We start from the raw sequence: 14,445 nt of genomic DNA on the forward strand, positions 1-14,445 counted from the left end.
AGTTACTTTGCCTTCTATGTCAAAAACAGAGGGATATAAAACACTGGTGTGCCTCAATTCAAGAGACCCAGTTGACATTCTAAAATTACAAATCTAACTTAGAGAGAAATAAATTATTTACTATTAGAACTCTTTGTTTAAGTAAAAATGTTTATTCTGTGTATGGAGAGAAGAAGAAAAGGAACAAATGGCAGGGAGGGAGCATTCAAAGCTCCAACAGTACTCTCTACTTTCTATATGACCTTATGAAAATTGGCTAAAATAGGCCCCATCATACCTACCTCATAGCAATGTTGTGAGGATGTAATCAGGTAGTTTGTGTACCAGATGATACTAGCGCTTGGCTTATCACAGTTATTAAATAATATTAGTTTCTCCACCTCCCCCAAGTCTATATATATTTCTTACTACCAAATGAGAAATATGTAAACGACAATTTAGAATTCCTAAGACTCTAGCTTGTTTCAAAGCACAGATATGATATAGATAATAATAATAGTAATAATAAGGCCTACAGGATTATTTGTCTCCATCATATTCTGTTAAGTCTCCATGCTCTTTAAGAAACAAAGATAGGGGTGCCTGGGTGGCTCAGTCGGTTTAACATCCGACTTCAGCTTGGGTCATGATCTCACAGTTCATGAGTTTGAGCCTCGCATTGGGCTCTGTGCTGGCAGCTCAGAGCCTGGAGCCTGCTTCGGATTCTGTGTCTCCCTTTCTCTCTCTGCCTCTCCAAGCTCACACTCTGTCTCTCAATAACAAATAACATTAAAAAAAAAGAAACAAGGATAAACACATATAATACATATGTAAAGAAAAACACATAAAACATTAATGTTCAGTTTAGCAAAAAATTATGAAAGGAGTACACCTCTTGAACTATCACTCAGGTTAAAAGACAAAAATTGAGGACATCTGGGTGGCTCAGTTGGCTAAGCTTCTGACTTTGGCTCAGGTCATGATCTCATGGTTTGTGAGTTTGACCCCACATTGGGCTCTGCATTGATTGTGCCTCGGATTCTCTTTCTCTATCTCAAAATAAACTTAACAAATATTTGAAAAAAAGAAACAAAAATTGCCAGTATCCAGAACATCTCTGGGATTCTGTGTTTTTCAAAATCACAATAGTCACCCTAAAGAATATGGTTGAGTTTTGCCTACTCTTCTTAAATTTTTTTTTTAATGTTTATTTTTGAGAGAGACAAAGAGACAGATTGGGAGTAGGGGTGGGGCAGAGAGAGAGGGAGACACAGAATCTGAAGCAGGCTCCAGGCTCTGAGCTGTCAGCACAGAGCCCAGTGTGGGGCTCCAACTCGTGAACCTTAAGATCATGACCTGAGCCAAAGTCGAAGACTTAACCGACTGAGTCAGCCAGGCACCCCCTGAAAGTTTTATTGAATGACACAACAATTCATTTATTCTAACGTATATGGACATTTGGGGTTCTGTGTTTGGCTAATATAAGAAACATTATTATGTTAAGTTTTTGTATATGCATCCCTGTATTTACTTGGGTAAATACACAGGACTGGAACCCCAGTGCTATGGGGAAAGCATTAGGACAAACGCTTCTCAAATTGATTGCACTTGTGTTTTTTTACTTCATCAAAATGCTTGAGTATTTCAAGTTCACATTCTCATTTGTATGACATCCCAGAGGGAAGGTCATAATTTACCTTAGCAAGTGTTCTATTGGCAGGAACTGCTGTTATATCAAAACGAAGGTCATTAGTCAAAGGCAACCCAAAACTCCAACCTCCATACCTATATATAAGAATAACAAAATTTATATTTGTTTTAATGGAGAAAACATTCATAAATGGATATAAAATGTTTAACTAAAGGCTCAATGTTCTCTTTCCATGAGGAACACATTTATAGTGTGAAATAAATACTGCCTGACAAATATTTTACTTTTTTATTGATTTCTTTTATCATGTTTTAATCTAAGGTATACATTATAACTAGAAGCAAAAATTCATTTTAAGCAAATGGAAATGTGGACTAATCATTCTGAAAATAAGTGATATATATAATCTAACCAATTCTGCCAACTTAACTGGATCATGCACCATCTCGAAAATTATAGTGTTTTTTCCCTTAAAATTCCTTTTCAAAGTAATTTAATACTAAAGTGATGTAAGATCAGTTCTCATCTTTTTTTTTTTTTAAATTTCTAGGAGAGAGAGAGAGAGAGAGACAACGTGAGCAGGGGAGGGTCAGAGAGAGAGGGAGTCACAGACTCTGAAACAGGCTCCAGGCTCTGAACTGGCAGTCAGCACAGAGCCCAACGTGGGGCTCGAACCCATGAACCGCGAGATCATGACCTAAGCGAAAGTCGGACGCCCAACCGACTAAGCCACCCAGGCGCCCCAGTTCTCATCTTATTTTGAAAGGCTCCATTTCTTGGGTCGCCTGGGTGGCTCAGTCGGTTAAGCGTCCGACTTCAGCTCAGGTCATGATCTCACAGTTCGTGGGTTCGAGCCCTGCATCGGGGCTCTGTGCTCACAGCTAGCTCAGAGCCTGGAGCCTCCTTCAGATTCTGTANTATTTGAAGTTAAATTGTGCCTATATAATTGCCTGGTACTTGTCAGTTCATAGTCTCTTGAAAATAAAAAGTGGACTTAAAAAAATGCAGTAATTTTAAGAATGGATCAGTTTGAACGTCCCAAATTAGGGTTGAGTTAAATAAATAATGGTGTAGTCACACTAGACTAATCTTCTTGTGACTATCAACCTAAATGTGATGCCACAGAGCTATAGTTTCAACACAGACAGATCAGTTTATTTTTTTTAAAGTAGGTTTTAGAAATGTTTGTTTATAATAAACTTCATTTTGTTGAAAATACTGGTATCTGTGTCTAAAAAATTTCTGAAGGATATACAATCAATAGTGATTATATGGATAGAGAGAGATTCCTTTTTCTTTCTGCTTATATGTAGTTTCTAATTATTTTACGGTGAATATCTGTCATTTATGTATACTGAGAAATATGAGAGGAAAGAGATGGAGGGAAGGAGAAAACCACAGCTGCTGCAGGATGACCAACTCCCTATGCCCCAGCTTTATTTGAGGTATAACTGACAAATAAAAATTGCATATATTCGAGGTGTACAATTTGATGTTTTGATATGTGTATATCACTGTGAAATAATCACCACATTCAAGATGATTAAAATATCCATCACCTCATATAGTTACCATTTTCTTTTTGTATGAGCGCATGCACGTGTGTGTGTGTGTGTGCACACGCACATGTGCGATGAGAACTCTGAAGATCTATCCTGTTAGCAAATTTCAAGTATACAATACTGTATTGTTACCTACGGTCACATTACTGTAGATTAGCTCTCCAGAATCTATTCCTCTTACATTACTGTACCTTTGTAGCCCTTGACCAACATGTCCCCCGTCTCCCCCTATCCCCAGACCCTGGCATTAGTAGACTACCATTCTACTCTCTACTTCTGTGTATTTGACTATTTCAGATCCCACATATAGGTGGGATCATGCAGTATTTGCCTTTCTGTGTCCGGCTTATTTCACTTAGCATAGTGTCTTCTAGGTCTGTCCATAGTACCGCAAATATAAGCCTACCAACCTTACATCCATTGCAAATGTTTAGGTGGCTTAGGTACAAGGCCTATGGCCTTGCTACACATGGACACATTTTATCCACACACAGATATCATAATCTAAATTTGAGATATTTATATTGTAACTAAGGCCAATTGTCACCTGAAGCGATGCCTTAAAACTGTCCAAATTGCCATAATCTAGTCAGTAACATTATTGCTTCAAGGAAAAAAATGTACAAGTTTAACAATACATTTTTGTTTAAAAACAAACCCAATCCTCTTTAATTTCCTCAAATGAGTCTTAATTTGAGGAAACTAAAAAAATTTTTTAGAAAGGTTTAACACCTAAGATTATTTAGATAAAATAGAGAATGTAACTAGGTAAATAATCAATAGAAATGTTCATCTATTGTCTCAAGTTGAGGAAGCAGTTACCATTAAAATTTGAAATCAAGATATGCTGAATTAAATATGTTATAAAGAGAGTATTTTTACCTTTTTTGCATAAACTCATTAGCAGTTGATATTAGATAATTTTCCAAGCGGTGCCCAGTGAGGTTGTAAATTATTTGAGAAGAGTAAGTTCTTCTATGAGGTGGAGAATAGTTAAACTTAGGACACTCCTGAAAAATAAAGTTAAAAATTAAGTTCTTTGCAAATCAAATAGACAATGTCAAGGAGTTCAGGTCTCCTGATTTGTCTATTATTGCAACAGGTAGAGTGTGATAAGACTGTCTTCTGACTCTGTAGAGCTTTGAAAAGGAAGGCATCTTCCTCTGCCAAGAAATTAGAACAAGTAGTAGAGCACATACACAGGTTTACGACTCACTCGAAGCTAAAAAGAATACAAGTTAACCAATGAGTGATTTTCTTTTCACTGTACTGACAAGTTTGATATGCCTGGAGAATAACATTAAACTCTAAAATGACTTAAAAGTCACTCAATGATTTGCAGGAAAGTAAAAAAATGTTTGCTTGGAGTTGAAAAGATAACATCAACAGACATAAGTTCTCAGGTGACAGCAGTGGATGAAAGTGTGTGTTGCATTGTTTTTAAGGTACAAACCTGGGTGTAAAAGTTCAAGTTTACATGTATCTAAATCTATATACCTTCATTTTTTAAGTAAATCTAAATCTAATCTTTACATATGTAAATGTAAAATTATTCCATAATAAAGTTTATATATATTGCAAATGTGCTTATATATGTCTATATACACACATAGATAGATTTCAAATTTAATACAGAGAGTCTCTGTATACCCTTCACCCAGTTTTCTGCCATTGTTAGCATCTTACATTACTATCATCATACATATGTCAAAATTAAATGCATTGGCACATCACTATGACAATGATGATGTGACATAATTGACATATGATATATGTCAATGATGTGACATTATTGTTACATATGTCACATCATATGTCACATATGTCAATGTGACATCATTGACAATATGAAAACCAACCTCAGAGCCTAGTTTTAATCACTTATTTTTATGCTCATAAGCTTTCTGCCTTTCCCAACCACTTACTTTCCATTGACACTTCCCATGCTTCTCTGACATAAAGCCAGAGAACTTAGCACTTTTCCAATTTTTCCTTCCATCCCTTCACATGATGTCAGGCTCATACCACAAGTGCACCCTGAGAACTTCAAGGTGAAGATTGCTCTAAAAAATAAATGCTGACTTTCACCTTACATCAGGTTGGATTAACTTGAAGATCACATTTCTAGAATGCTACTTGTTCCACAAATAGAGACACCCTTATGTTTGCAATGGAATTTTTTAGCTTATTTTTTTGTTGAATTGTATGTATAGAAAAGCACATATAAGTATACTGCTTGATACATTTTGGCAAGCTGAACACAACCATGTAACCAGAAACCAGGTCAGGAAACAGAACATGCCAGTACCGAGTACCGGGAAGCCCCCTCATCACCCTTCCTTCCAGTCACTACCACTCCCAAAGTAATCAGCACAGAATAGTTCTGCATGTTTTTGTACCTTATATAAATTGAATTGTATTATATGTTCTCTCTTGTATTTGGCTTTTTCCACTCATCATTCGTGAGAATCCTCCATTTGATATATGTAGTTGTGGATCAATCATTCTTATTTTACTGTATATATATATGAAAATAGAATACATTTGATTTATCCACTCTACTATTGGTGGGAATCTGAGTGGCTATTACAAATTGTATTGTTACGAATATTCTAGTATATGCCTCTTGGTGAATGTATTCACATTTCTGATGGGTATAGAATAGAAATGGAATTGCTGATCCCACAGGGTATATACATCTTCAGTATTAGTAGGTACTGTCAAATGTTATATATATTATCTGTATAAAAATATATATAACTATGAATATAAAATATACCCTTATATATATAATATATATATATACATATATATATATTTGATGACTTGTTTATTTTTATTCTTTTAAGTTTCTATTTTAATTCCAGTTAGTTAACATACAGTGTTATAATAGTTTCAGGTGTACAATATAGTGATTCAACAGTTCCATACACCACTGTGTGCTCATCACAAGAGTCCTCCTTAATTTCCATCATCTATTTCACCCATCCCCCCAAACTCCCACCCCCGTAATCATCAGATTGTTCTATAATTAAAAAGTCTGTTTCTTGCTTTGAATCTCTCTCTCATTTTTCCCCTTTGATTAATGAAATTTATCTAGATTCAAATTTTAAATACTTGGTTAGTTAACTTTTACTGTGAACTAAAGAAAATACATGAAGAATTTTCAAATTAACTAGATTACATGAGGGACTAGGAAACTCTTTGAGTACTGGGTAAGACTGATATTGAAATATGCAAGGATACCAAAAGATGCTTGTGGGATCCCAGCTCTTGTTAGTAAATGTTTTCCACGAGAACACAAAAATTTGTTGCATTTACAAGAAACATTTTCATTCTAAAATATTGTACAAAGAGTTCAGGGTTGAATCATGTGACACTACTAAAATATTGCTAGATTCCTTTCCTTTGGGAAAGTAAGTTGACAATATAGTCAACTTCTCTTCTCTTCAACAATGTTTCATTTCCCCAGCGAATTTGGTTTTCTTAAAAGTATGTTGAATTGATAGGCGTAGAAAAGGAAGGTGTGTATCTGTAAAATACAGATGGGGTAAGGGATGGTTGAATATTCTTTTTTGTTTCTTTCAGGACATGGAGTTTTCTTGCATGCTGAAGGTGCTCCTTACAAAGAAATGGAGTTCTGTTCTGGATTTACACATTATTGACTTGCCACCTAACCCCCAAACAGTCTCACAGTGCTTTTAGATTTGACACTTACGGTGGCTTTGTTGTCTGAAACATGGAGCTTTCTGGTTAGAACTGAACAGACACCAAAAGTTCATTTTCAGTTGGTTTCCACAAAGACCTGCATTTGGAAATTTGTTCTGAGATGGATTTAAAACAGTGACCTCAAGTTCAAAGGCAATATTTTTGAGCTGCCCTGCTCCACATCTCTGAGCTACTAGCTTCCAAAAATGAAATTATACTGACTCTTTGGCAACCTGGATAGATCTTTCAGGTTTCAATATATATTCCTTTCTTTCACCTACTTCACTGAGATGGAATTCTATCTTACCTGGATATTATCTGAACAGGAGCAAACACCAAAATTAGTGATCGGCTCCCCACTGGTGTTCCATTTTCCTAGACTGCCTTTCTGTAAACACCTTCTGCAAGGAAAAAATGATATTAAAGTGAGGTATGTGTGTGTTCTCATATTTATGTATGAGTATATTAGTGAGTATTGGGCATTAAATTCAGGCATATAGTCTTAGGCACAGTTTACTGGTTTTTCATAACTCAAATATACATCAGACTACCATTTTCAAGTGATTTGACATTTTATGAGGGATTAGAGAGACACTTATTTACTGAATAGTATTAAAACCAAAGCTCATTGAATTGTCTTAATGAGGCAGGATGGGCTTTTTGATCCCTTTCTTCTCTGCTCTCTCATCCTGTTCTCCAACCTTAGTAAAACAATATACCAATATTAGGTTTACAAGTGTTGTGTATTATCTTGGAAGTCTGAATAAACAATATTACCTAGTGCAAAAACAAGAGTCAGAAGACGTGGTCCCAGCTTTAGCTGCACAACTTACTGTCTAGATTTTTTCAGACAAGTATCTCAGTCCGTATGAGTCTCAGTTTCTTTGTCTTAAAAATGGGATTAATAATTCACAGGGTTGTTTGTTAAATAAAGGTATATACAGGATGGAATTTCATAGGTTAGAAAGCACCTACTGTTCACTGTTACAGCATAGCATAGCCATGGAGTGAACTAAAGGGGAGAGAGAAAATCCATTAAACACAGATTTCTCTCAGGGTGCTGCCCTTCTCCAGCCTACAACACACACCCATCCACACACACACACACACACACACACACATGGATACACATGCATGCACATGAACATACACAACTTGAGTGCCAAAAGTGAAAAAGGGGGAAAAAAAGAACCACTTACGGATCACTGATGTTCAAACACATGTTGTCGATGCCAGGGAAACTCCACATTGCTGAGACCAGTGCTTTTGTGCTTGGGTGAGAATTCCTGTGATATTAAAGGATAGAAACAAATTCTTGATCCTCCACTAGACTTCCATATTAAAGTTGTGCTTATGAATAATTAGGAAAAATAAAAAATGCTGTCCAAAGGATAATTTTCTTAAAAATCCAAGAAAGACTCAGTAGCAGGAAAAAAAAAAAAAAAGATAGTATCATGGAAAAAAAATAAGCACCTGGCTCTATTTGGCTGCCTTGTCATTCTCTTAATCATCACATGCATTTAGTGATCACCTATTGTATATATGGAATATAATATTATACAGGGTTCTTATATTACTATCCAATATTTGTGAGGCCAAGAAAAAAAAAGTTATTTGCTCTATATAACAACAGCTTGGGAAGCCACACCTAACCTGGCTTTCTTGCTGAAAGTCTAGCCATTAAAAATAAAGACATACTATAACTTTATTTTTTGACAAACACAAAAGCTCTTAAAAAGTTATCTGTTGGCAATAGAAGTGCCATGCTGCAATAAATCAAGCTGTCCATTCCATTGGCAGAATCAGGTACAGTGCCTCATAGTTCTTTATTCTTCAGCATTTCATGCATTCACTGAGGTACATTGAGGCCTCTGCAGGCACTGGGGAAATGTTTTGGAGGAAAGAAACTTACCCATAGAAGGCTGTCTGTTCAGAGGTACCATAGAGTGATGGGGAGATCTGGATCTCTGGATAACTGTTGCTGGAATTTCTCAGTGTGCCAAGGCCCATGGCAGTGGTTACAAAGACAATGGGGAGAATGACCTGAGCAATGAGACCTTTCCAGTTCCTGCGGGTATGGTGGAACCTCTTAATGAGTATCGCCATGATCTTCTTCAGTAACAGATCAAAACCATTCAACCTTTCACCTCTCGTCAGGATTTTGTCTGATAAAGAGAGAGAGAGAGAGAGATTTGATATGGCTCTGGGTAATCCTGATAAATCAAGTAATAGAGTAACTTCAAAAACCATGGATGGATGGTATAATGTGATATGGTATGAAAAGCTTTATTTTGAAGGTTCTGATCTGAGGTTTGGCTCTTTGTTTTTCAACCTTGGGGCTGACGCTCTCTATGTCATAGAGCCAAATGTAAAAATGCTTTGCGAATTACAAATCACTATACACTGTCCATAGTCCATAGTCATTTATTTATTTATTTTTAATTTTTTTTTTAATGTTTTATTTATTTCTAGGAGAGAGAGAGAGAGAGACAGCGTGAGCAGGGGAGGGTCAGAGAGAGAGGGAGTCACAGACTGAAACAGGCTCCAGGCTCTGAGCTGGCAGTCAGCACAGAGCCCGACGCGGGGCTCGAACCCACGAACCGCGAGATCATGACCTAAGCGAAAGTCGGACGCTTAACCGACTAAGCCACCCAGGCGCCCCGTCCATAGCCATTTTAAATGTGAAAGTGAGATGTTTTCAGTTTTACAAATGAATATTGTCCCTAATCTCCAAAGTCTCAATGCTTTCTCTGTGTGTATTGCTAATTACTAAGACTCAAGAGATAGCTTCTATCAGGAGACTGAATTTCAATAAGATAAACAGAAACTGACACCTGAAACTCATATGACATAAACTAATACAATGTATAGCTTCAGTTTTAAAAAAAGGATAAACAGAAGCCAAAACAGCTGCCTAGTGTAAAAACTCATTCCTACTGTGGGTAACTTAGTGATTGTAAGTTTATTAGCTTGCATTCCAATGTGAGGTCCAATGAATTCACCTTAAACTTGGGAAAAGGGAAACGTTCTCCTCCAAAGTATGATTCTAGTTCAAATACTCATTACCGTCTCTTTAGAAAATCGGACTGATTATATCTGCCGTTTCAAAACTCCATTTTTACCAGTAGTGTCACACAAAAAAACCCCAAAACACCCTCAATGGGAAAAGATGTTTACAACCCCCCACCCCAACCCTGAAATGTTTTTCAGGTGTGGAGAAAAATTCCATAGCTTCTGAGAATGAATAAGAGCAGCTGTGGAGGCCATAAACTGTTGTCCCTTCAATTGTGCTCTTACAAGTGATAATTCCATAGGCCCCTCTAAAAAATATAACATTCTTTCCAAGGGCCTGCCGCCAAGCACTCCTCTACATGTGATAAGATGACCGTCAACTCTGTGGATATTTTTAATTCTCCATCACAAATTATGCAGCACAAAAAATCATGATCTTCATTTAGCTGATAAGGAAAAATACAAAGCTGCTTAAATTAAAATGAATTCCAATTAAACAGAGTGAACAAGTTTAAATGCAAACTCATATCTCTGCAAAGGGGAATTGTAGAAGGAGCTGAATATTTTAAGTTAATTAGTATGCTTTTCTGTTTCTTGAGAAATTACATGTGGATGACTTACAGGTGTATCAAATGGAGCAAATGTGCTTTCTAAAAGATAATGTCAATGAGGGAAACATTTTGACTGAAGAATAGTTTCAAATTATGAGACAAATGCAGAGGCAAATACATAACATTTACTTCCTGAAGCAGATGACCACTTTCTAATCAAAGTCCTCAATGCCATGGGCTCGATAATTATACTCCCCAAAAAGATGATAAATGAGGAATATGGCAGAGGACAAATGAGACTCCCAAGTTCCAGAACTGTGCAAACATCAGTGAAGATCTTCTCTAAATTTTAGAGTCAGGAAAATGTTTAATTAAAAGTTTTGTTCCTAGAGATTTTTTCCAGGTTAAGCAAACCGTTGAAATGACTATTCCATAATTTATATATCATTTTACTATCTGCTTCCGTAAGTAAATAGTGTTTCCAACGGCATAAATTAACTGTCAGAAAGAGAATAAGAGAGGATAAAAGTTGTTTTCAAAGGAGCCCAATTCCTCAAAGTCATACCAAGAAACACGATTTTTGAAATGTATCTTACGTGAAGATTTGAGGGGGACAACCTATCATTATAGGTTCTTAGGCACTGAGTCCAACTTCATCAAATCTGAAACCCTTCCCCCCAAGCATTTTCTCAGAGCCTGAATTTTCTCAGCAACTGAATTGTTCACAGAAGGGAAAGATTAGACGTATTTTCCAATAAGGCCCCATAAAGAGTGATACCTCTTTTTTTAAGCATTTTATTTTTGATGACTCCTCTGCTGAATATGTCTGATAGGAGGTCAGCTACCTTGCAAGGTAACTTTGTCCATTGTTGGACAGGAACAATTACAGGAAGCATTTTAATTTGTTAAACACAAATCTGAAACTGTACTGAGTTACATCTTAAAAATGACTACCAGTGAGGTGACGGGGTGGCTCTGTCAGTTAAGTATCCAACTCTTGGTTTCAGTTAAGGTCATGATCTCACTGTTCATGATATTGAGTCCCATACTGGGCTCTGCACTGACAGTGTGGAGCCTGCTTGGGATTCTCTCTCTTCCTCTCTCTCTGCCCCTCTCCTGCTCGCACTCTCTCTCTCAAAATAAATAAATTAAAAAAATACTCATTAAAAAAAATGATTCTTTTGAGTGTAAGGAATATACACTACCATGCTAACGAGGAAGTTCTTTCATATTCTTCAAAATATTTTTGAAATAGAGAATTTGATTTTGTTCCATAAGTACTTGGTATATTAAAAAATAAAACTTATATTTCTTTATTCTGAATTTAGAAAGAAAATCTGAAGCTGAACTTTTGTCCTGTGATTTTTCTCATTTACGTCATTTATTGGAATTAAGCAAAAAATGCATGTTAGATTTATACCGTCTCTGTCTGTGAAATTGCTGCTGCTCACTGATAAATCATCAGGAGTTGAGATGCCGTTGCTACTGGAATTTCCAATTTTCTTTTGTGTTAAGTGCTCAAGACTCATATCTCTGTTTTTTTGTGACTCTTTAGTCAAGTTCAGAAAGACCTAGAAAGAGAAGCCAGAACACTTCATTAACATAAAACATGCATGTCCTTTCTAGTCTCTAAGCTCAATTTTGATTTTAAGTTTTTATCACACAATAAGTGTGACTGTAAGTAAATATTTTTATAGTGACTTTAAGTGAACACTTTCTTTTTTACCATATGTTATTATACTATTGACTATATTTTCTATACTGTACTTTTTATCTCCATGACTTATTTATTTTATATCTGGAAGTTAAATCTCTTAACCCCAATTTCACTCATCTCCCTCATTCCCCTACGTAAACATTTTGGTATGTAAAAGATACATGTTCTCTAATTGGGTAAACATGTTTGTTTTCAAAAGCCAATCTTACATAAGAATAGTAGTTTTAAGATTTTCTCATTTTGTGAAATGTTTATTTTAAAATATTTCTATTCTCTTTTTAAAGAACTGTGTATACTTAGTCTAAGGGAACAGCAAGTTATATCAATCAGCCTTAAGAAAAAAAGAAATGTACCTCTTCCACTGTGGTGTCTGAAATGCCGTAGCACCCGATGTTGAGGTCACCCATGCCACTGTCCAGGGCCCTCAGGAGTGTCAGGTAGGCCCCAGACACTTTGGTGCTAAATGGAGGAAGCACATACACAAGCTCTCCCCCGATGTCCTCCTTGAGGAAGGCTTCAGGGAGGTGTGATTGGATCATTGCTGTCACGGCCATCGTGTCACATGTTGTATTTGCACTCAGATTTGGACTCTAGAGACAAAAACCGAAGTTGAACACCCCCTTTGCCTTTACACTGTAGTGGTGCCCAAAGGCCCTAATCAAAGGGTGGTGAGATTCTTTCAAGCCCCTCAGACCTGAGTCCGATGACACCTCCCTCCTCTGGTGGTTCCCTGTCCCACAGGGGTCCCTAGCATTGTCTGCAAGTCACTATTTTATTGGCTCCATTCTCCCATCTCCCCCTGTCCCTTCCCTGGCCTCCTTGCCCACTACCTCCTTCTTACCTGCTCTACTCCAGCCACAGCAGCCTCTTTGCGTTGTCAGAGAGTTTGAAACTCAGGTGCACCCTCCTCAGGGCCTTCCCAATTGTTGTTCCTTTGCCCTGAGATAGTGAGTAACATGGCTCCTTTTCTCCCAAGTCTCAACTCTTGGCTCAACGCTCATCTTCTCAGAGCCCCTTCTCTTCCCACCCTACTTAAAATGGCACTGCTCAGCATTCCCCATCCCCCCTCCTCTGCCTTATTTCTACCCTAGTATTCATCACCTGCTAATATATTTAATAATACAGTTAACAATGGTATCTTCAGAATCCCCCCCACTCTATCAGAATATAAACTATATGAGGGTAGAGATGTTAATATCATCACTGCTGTATGCCCAGGTGTTATATACCTAATATTACATACTTAATACCTACATTTCTTAATAAATTAATGAATTTGGAAGGTCACAGTACGATGATCAGAGGTAAAATAAATGATGGTAGTCAAAGCCTACTTAATAGCATACACATCTTGCAGAGGATTGGTAATCATATGATATTTTAGGTGGCCCAGGGATCCTTAGTAAGAACTGTTGTTCTTCAAAGATGTAAAAACACCTTTGGCCTGCGTTAGTCTTCACATTGCCACTCAAGGCGTACTGATCAGAAGGTGAATACACAACTACATATTCTCTTTATTTGCTTGAATACAAAAACCCTAATTTTTAGTCTTACAGGCCAAAATGCTAGGGAAACCAAAAGGCTGATCCTCCATGAGCAACCTTAGGATATAGATCCTTTTTTGACCAAGTGCCCTGGTTCCTGTGTGTGATCCCAGACCAGTAGCATCTGCATCACTTGGATACTTGTTAGAAGGGTAGTCAATTCTAGAGCCCCATCCTAGACCTGCTGAATCAGAGACTCTTGCTGTGAGGTCAGAAATCTGGGTTTAATCAAGGTCTCCGGGTGTTCCGATGCTCCCGTGGGTTTGAGAAGTGTGAAACTAACATATTAACAATGAATTTTAGCAGCTAATTCAGTTGGAGAGATTCTGCCTCCATTTCACAAAAAAATAATAATTTATGCCCCTGTCATAAGGTATACTTTCTCTCTGACAAACCTTTTTCTTGGTGAGCGTGAGGTGATACCCATCCCCAAACGTTTCCTTGAGGTAAAATGGTGACCCGCAGCAGCGCAGCCCGCCCTGCTCCAGGAAGGCTATGCGGTCACTCAGCACTTCAGCTTCGTCTAAGTGGTGCGTGGACAGAATGATTGTTCTGGCTTAAAAATACAGAGGAGAACAACCGAGGATGAAAAACGAAGACACAGCTCCTGAGATAATACAGAGTTAGCATGAGTAAATCCTGTGATTTATGAGGAGAAGAGGCACGTTTTATGAGCTAACTGAAAAACTGACCAGAAGGAGCTTTCAAAATAAACAAAGAG

At 37.2% G+C, this 14,445-nt stretch overlaps 1 protein-coding gene across 2 annotated transcripts in view; it reads right to left on the minus strand.

Moving 5' to 3' along the window:
- The window catches only part of ABCA12 (ATP binding cassette subfamily A member 12), a 174,355-nt gene that overhangs the window by 26,055 nt on the left and 133,855 nt on the right, over window positions 1-14,445 (minus strand). For both annotated transcript variants that reach the window (XM_077748646.1, XM_077748645.1), the window contains exons 31-38: window positions 14,120-14,280; window positions 12,534-12,770; window positions 11,884-12,034; window positions 8,813-9,065; window positions 8,100-8,186; window positions 7,208-7,301; window positions 4,075-4,202; window positions 1,677-1,764 (exon numbers count right to left, since the gene is read on the minus strand). In XM_077748646.1, coding sequence (XP_077604772.1) covers window positions 1,677-1,764; window positions 4,075-4,202; window positions 7,208-7,301; window positions 8,100-8,186; window positions 8,813-9,065; window positions 11,884-12,034; window positions 12,534-12,770; window positions 14,120-14,280 — 1,199 coding nt within the window. The remainder of the gene's footprint in view (window positions 1-1,676; window positions 1,765-4,074; window positions 4,203-7,207; window positions 7,302-8,099; window positions 8,187-8,812; window positions 9,066-11,883; window positions 12,035-12,533; window positions 12,771-14,119; window positions 14,281-14,445) is intronic.

Source organism: Crocuta crocuta, unplaced genomic scaffold (assembly GCF_008692635.1).
Source record: "Crocuta crocuta isolate KB4526 unplaced genomic scaffold, BGI_CrCroc_1.0 scaffold229, whole genome shotgun sequence".
Taxonomy (NCBI): Eukaryota; Metazoa; Chordata; class Mammalia; order Carnivora; family Hyaenidae; genus Crocuta; species Crocuta crocuta.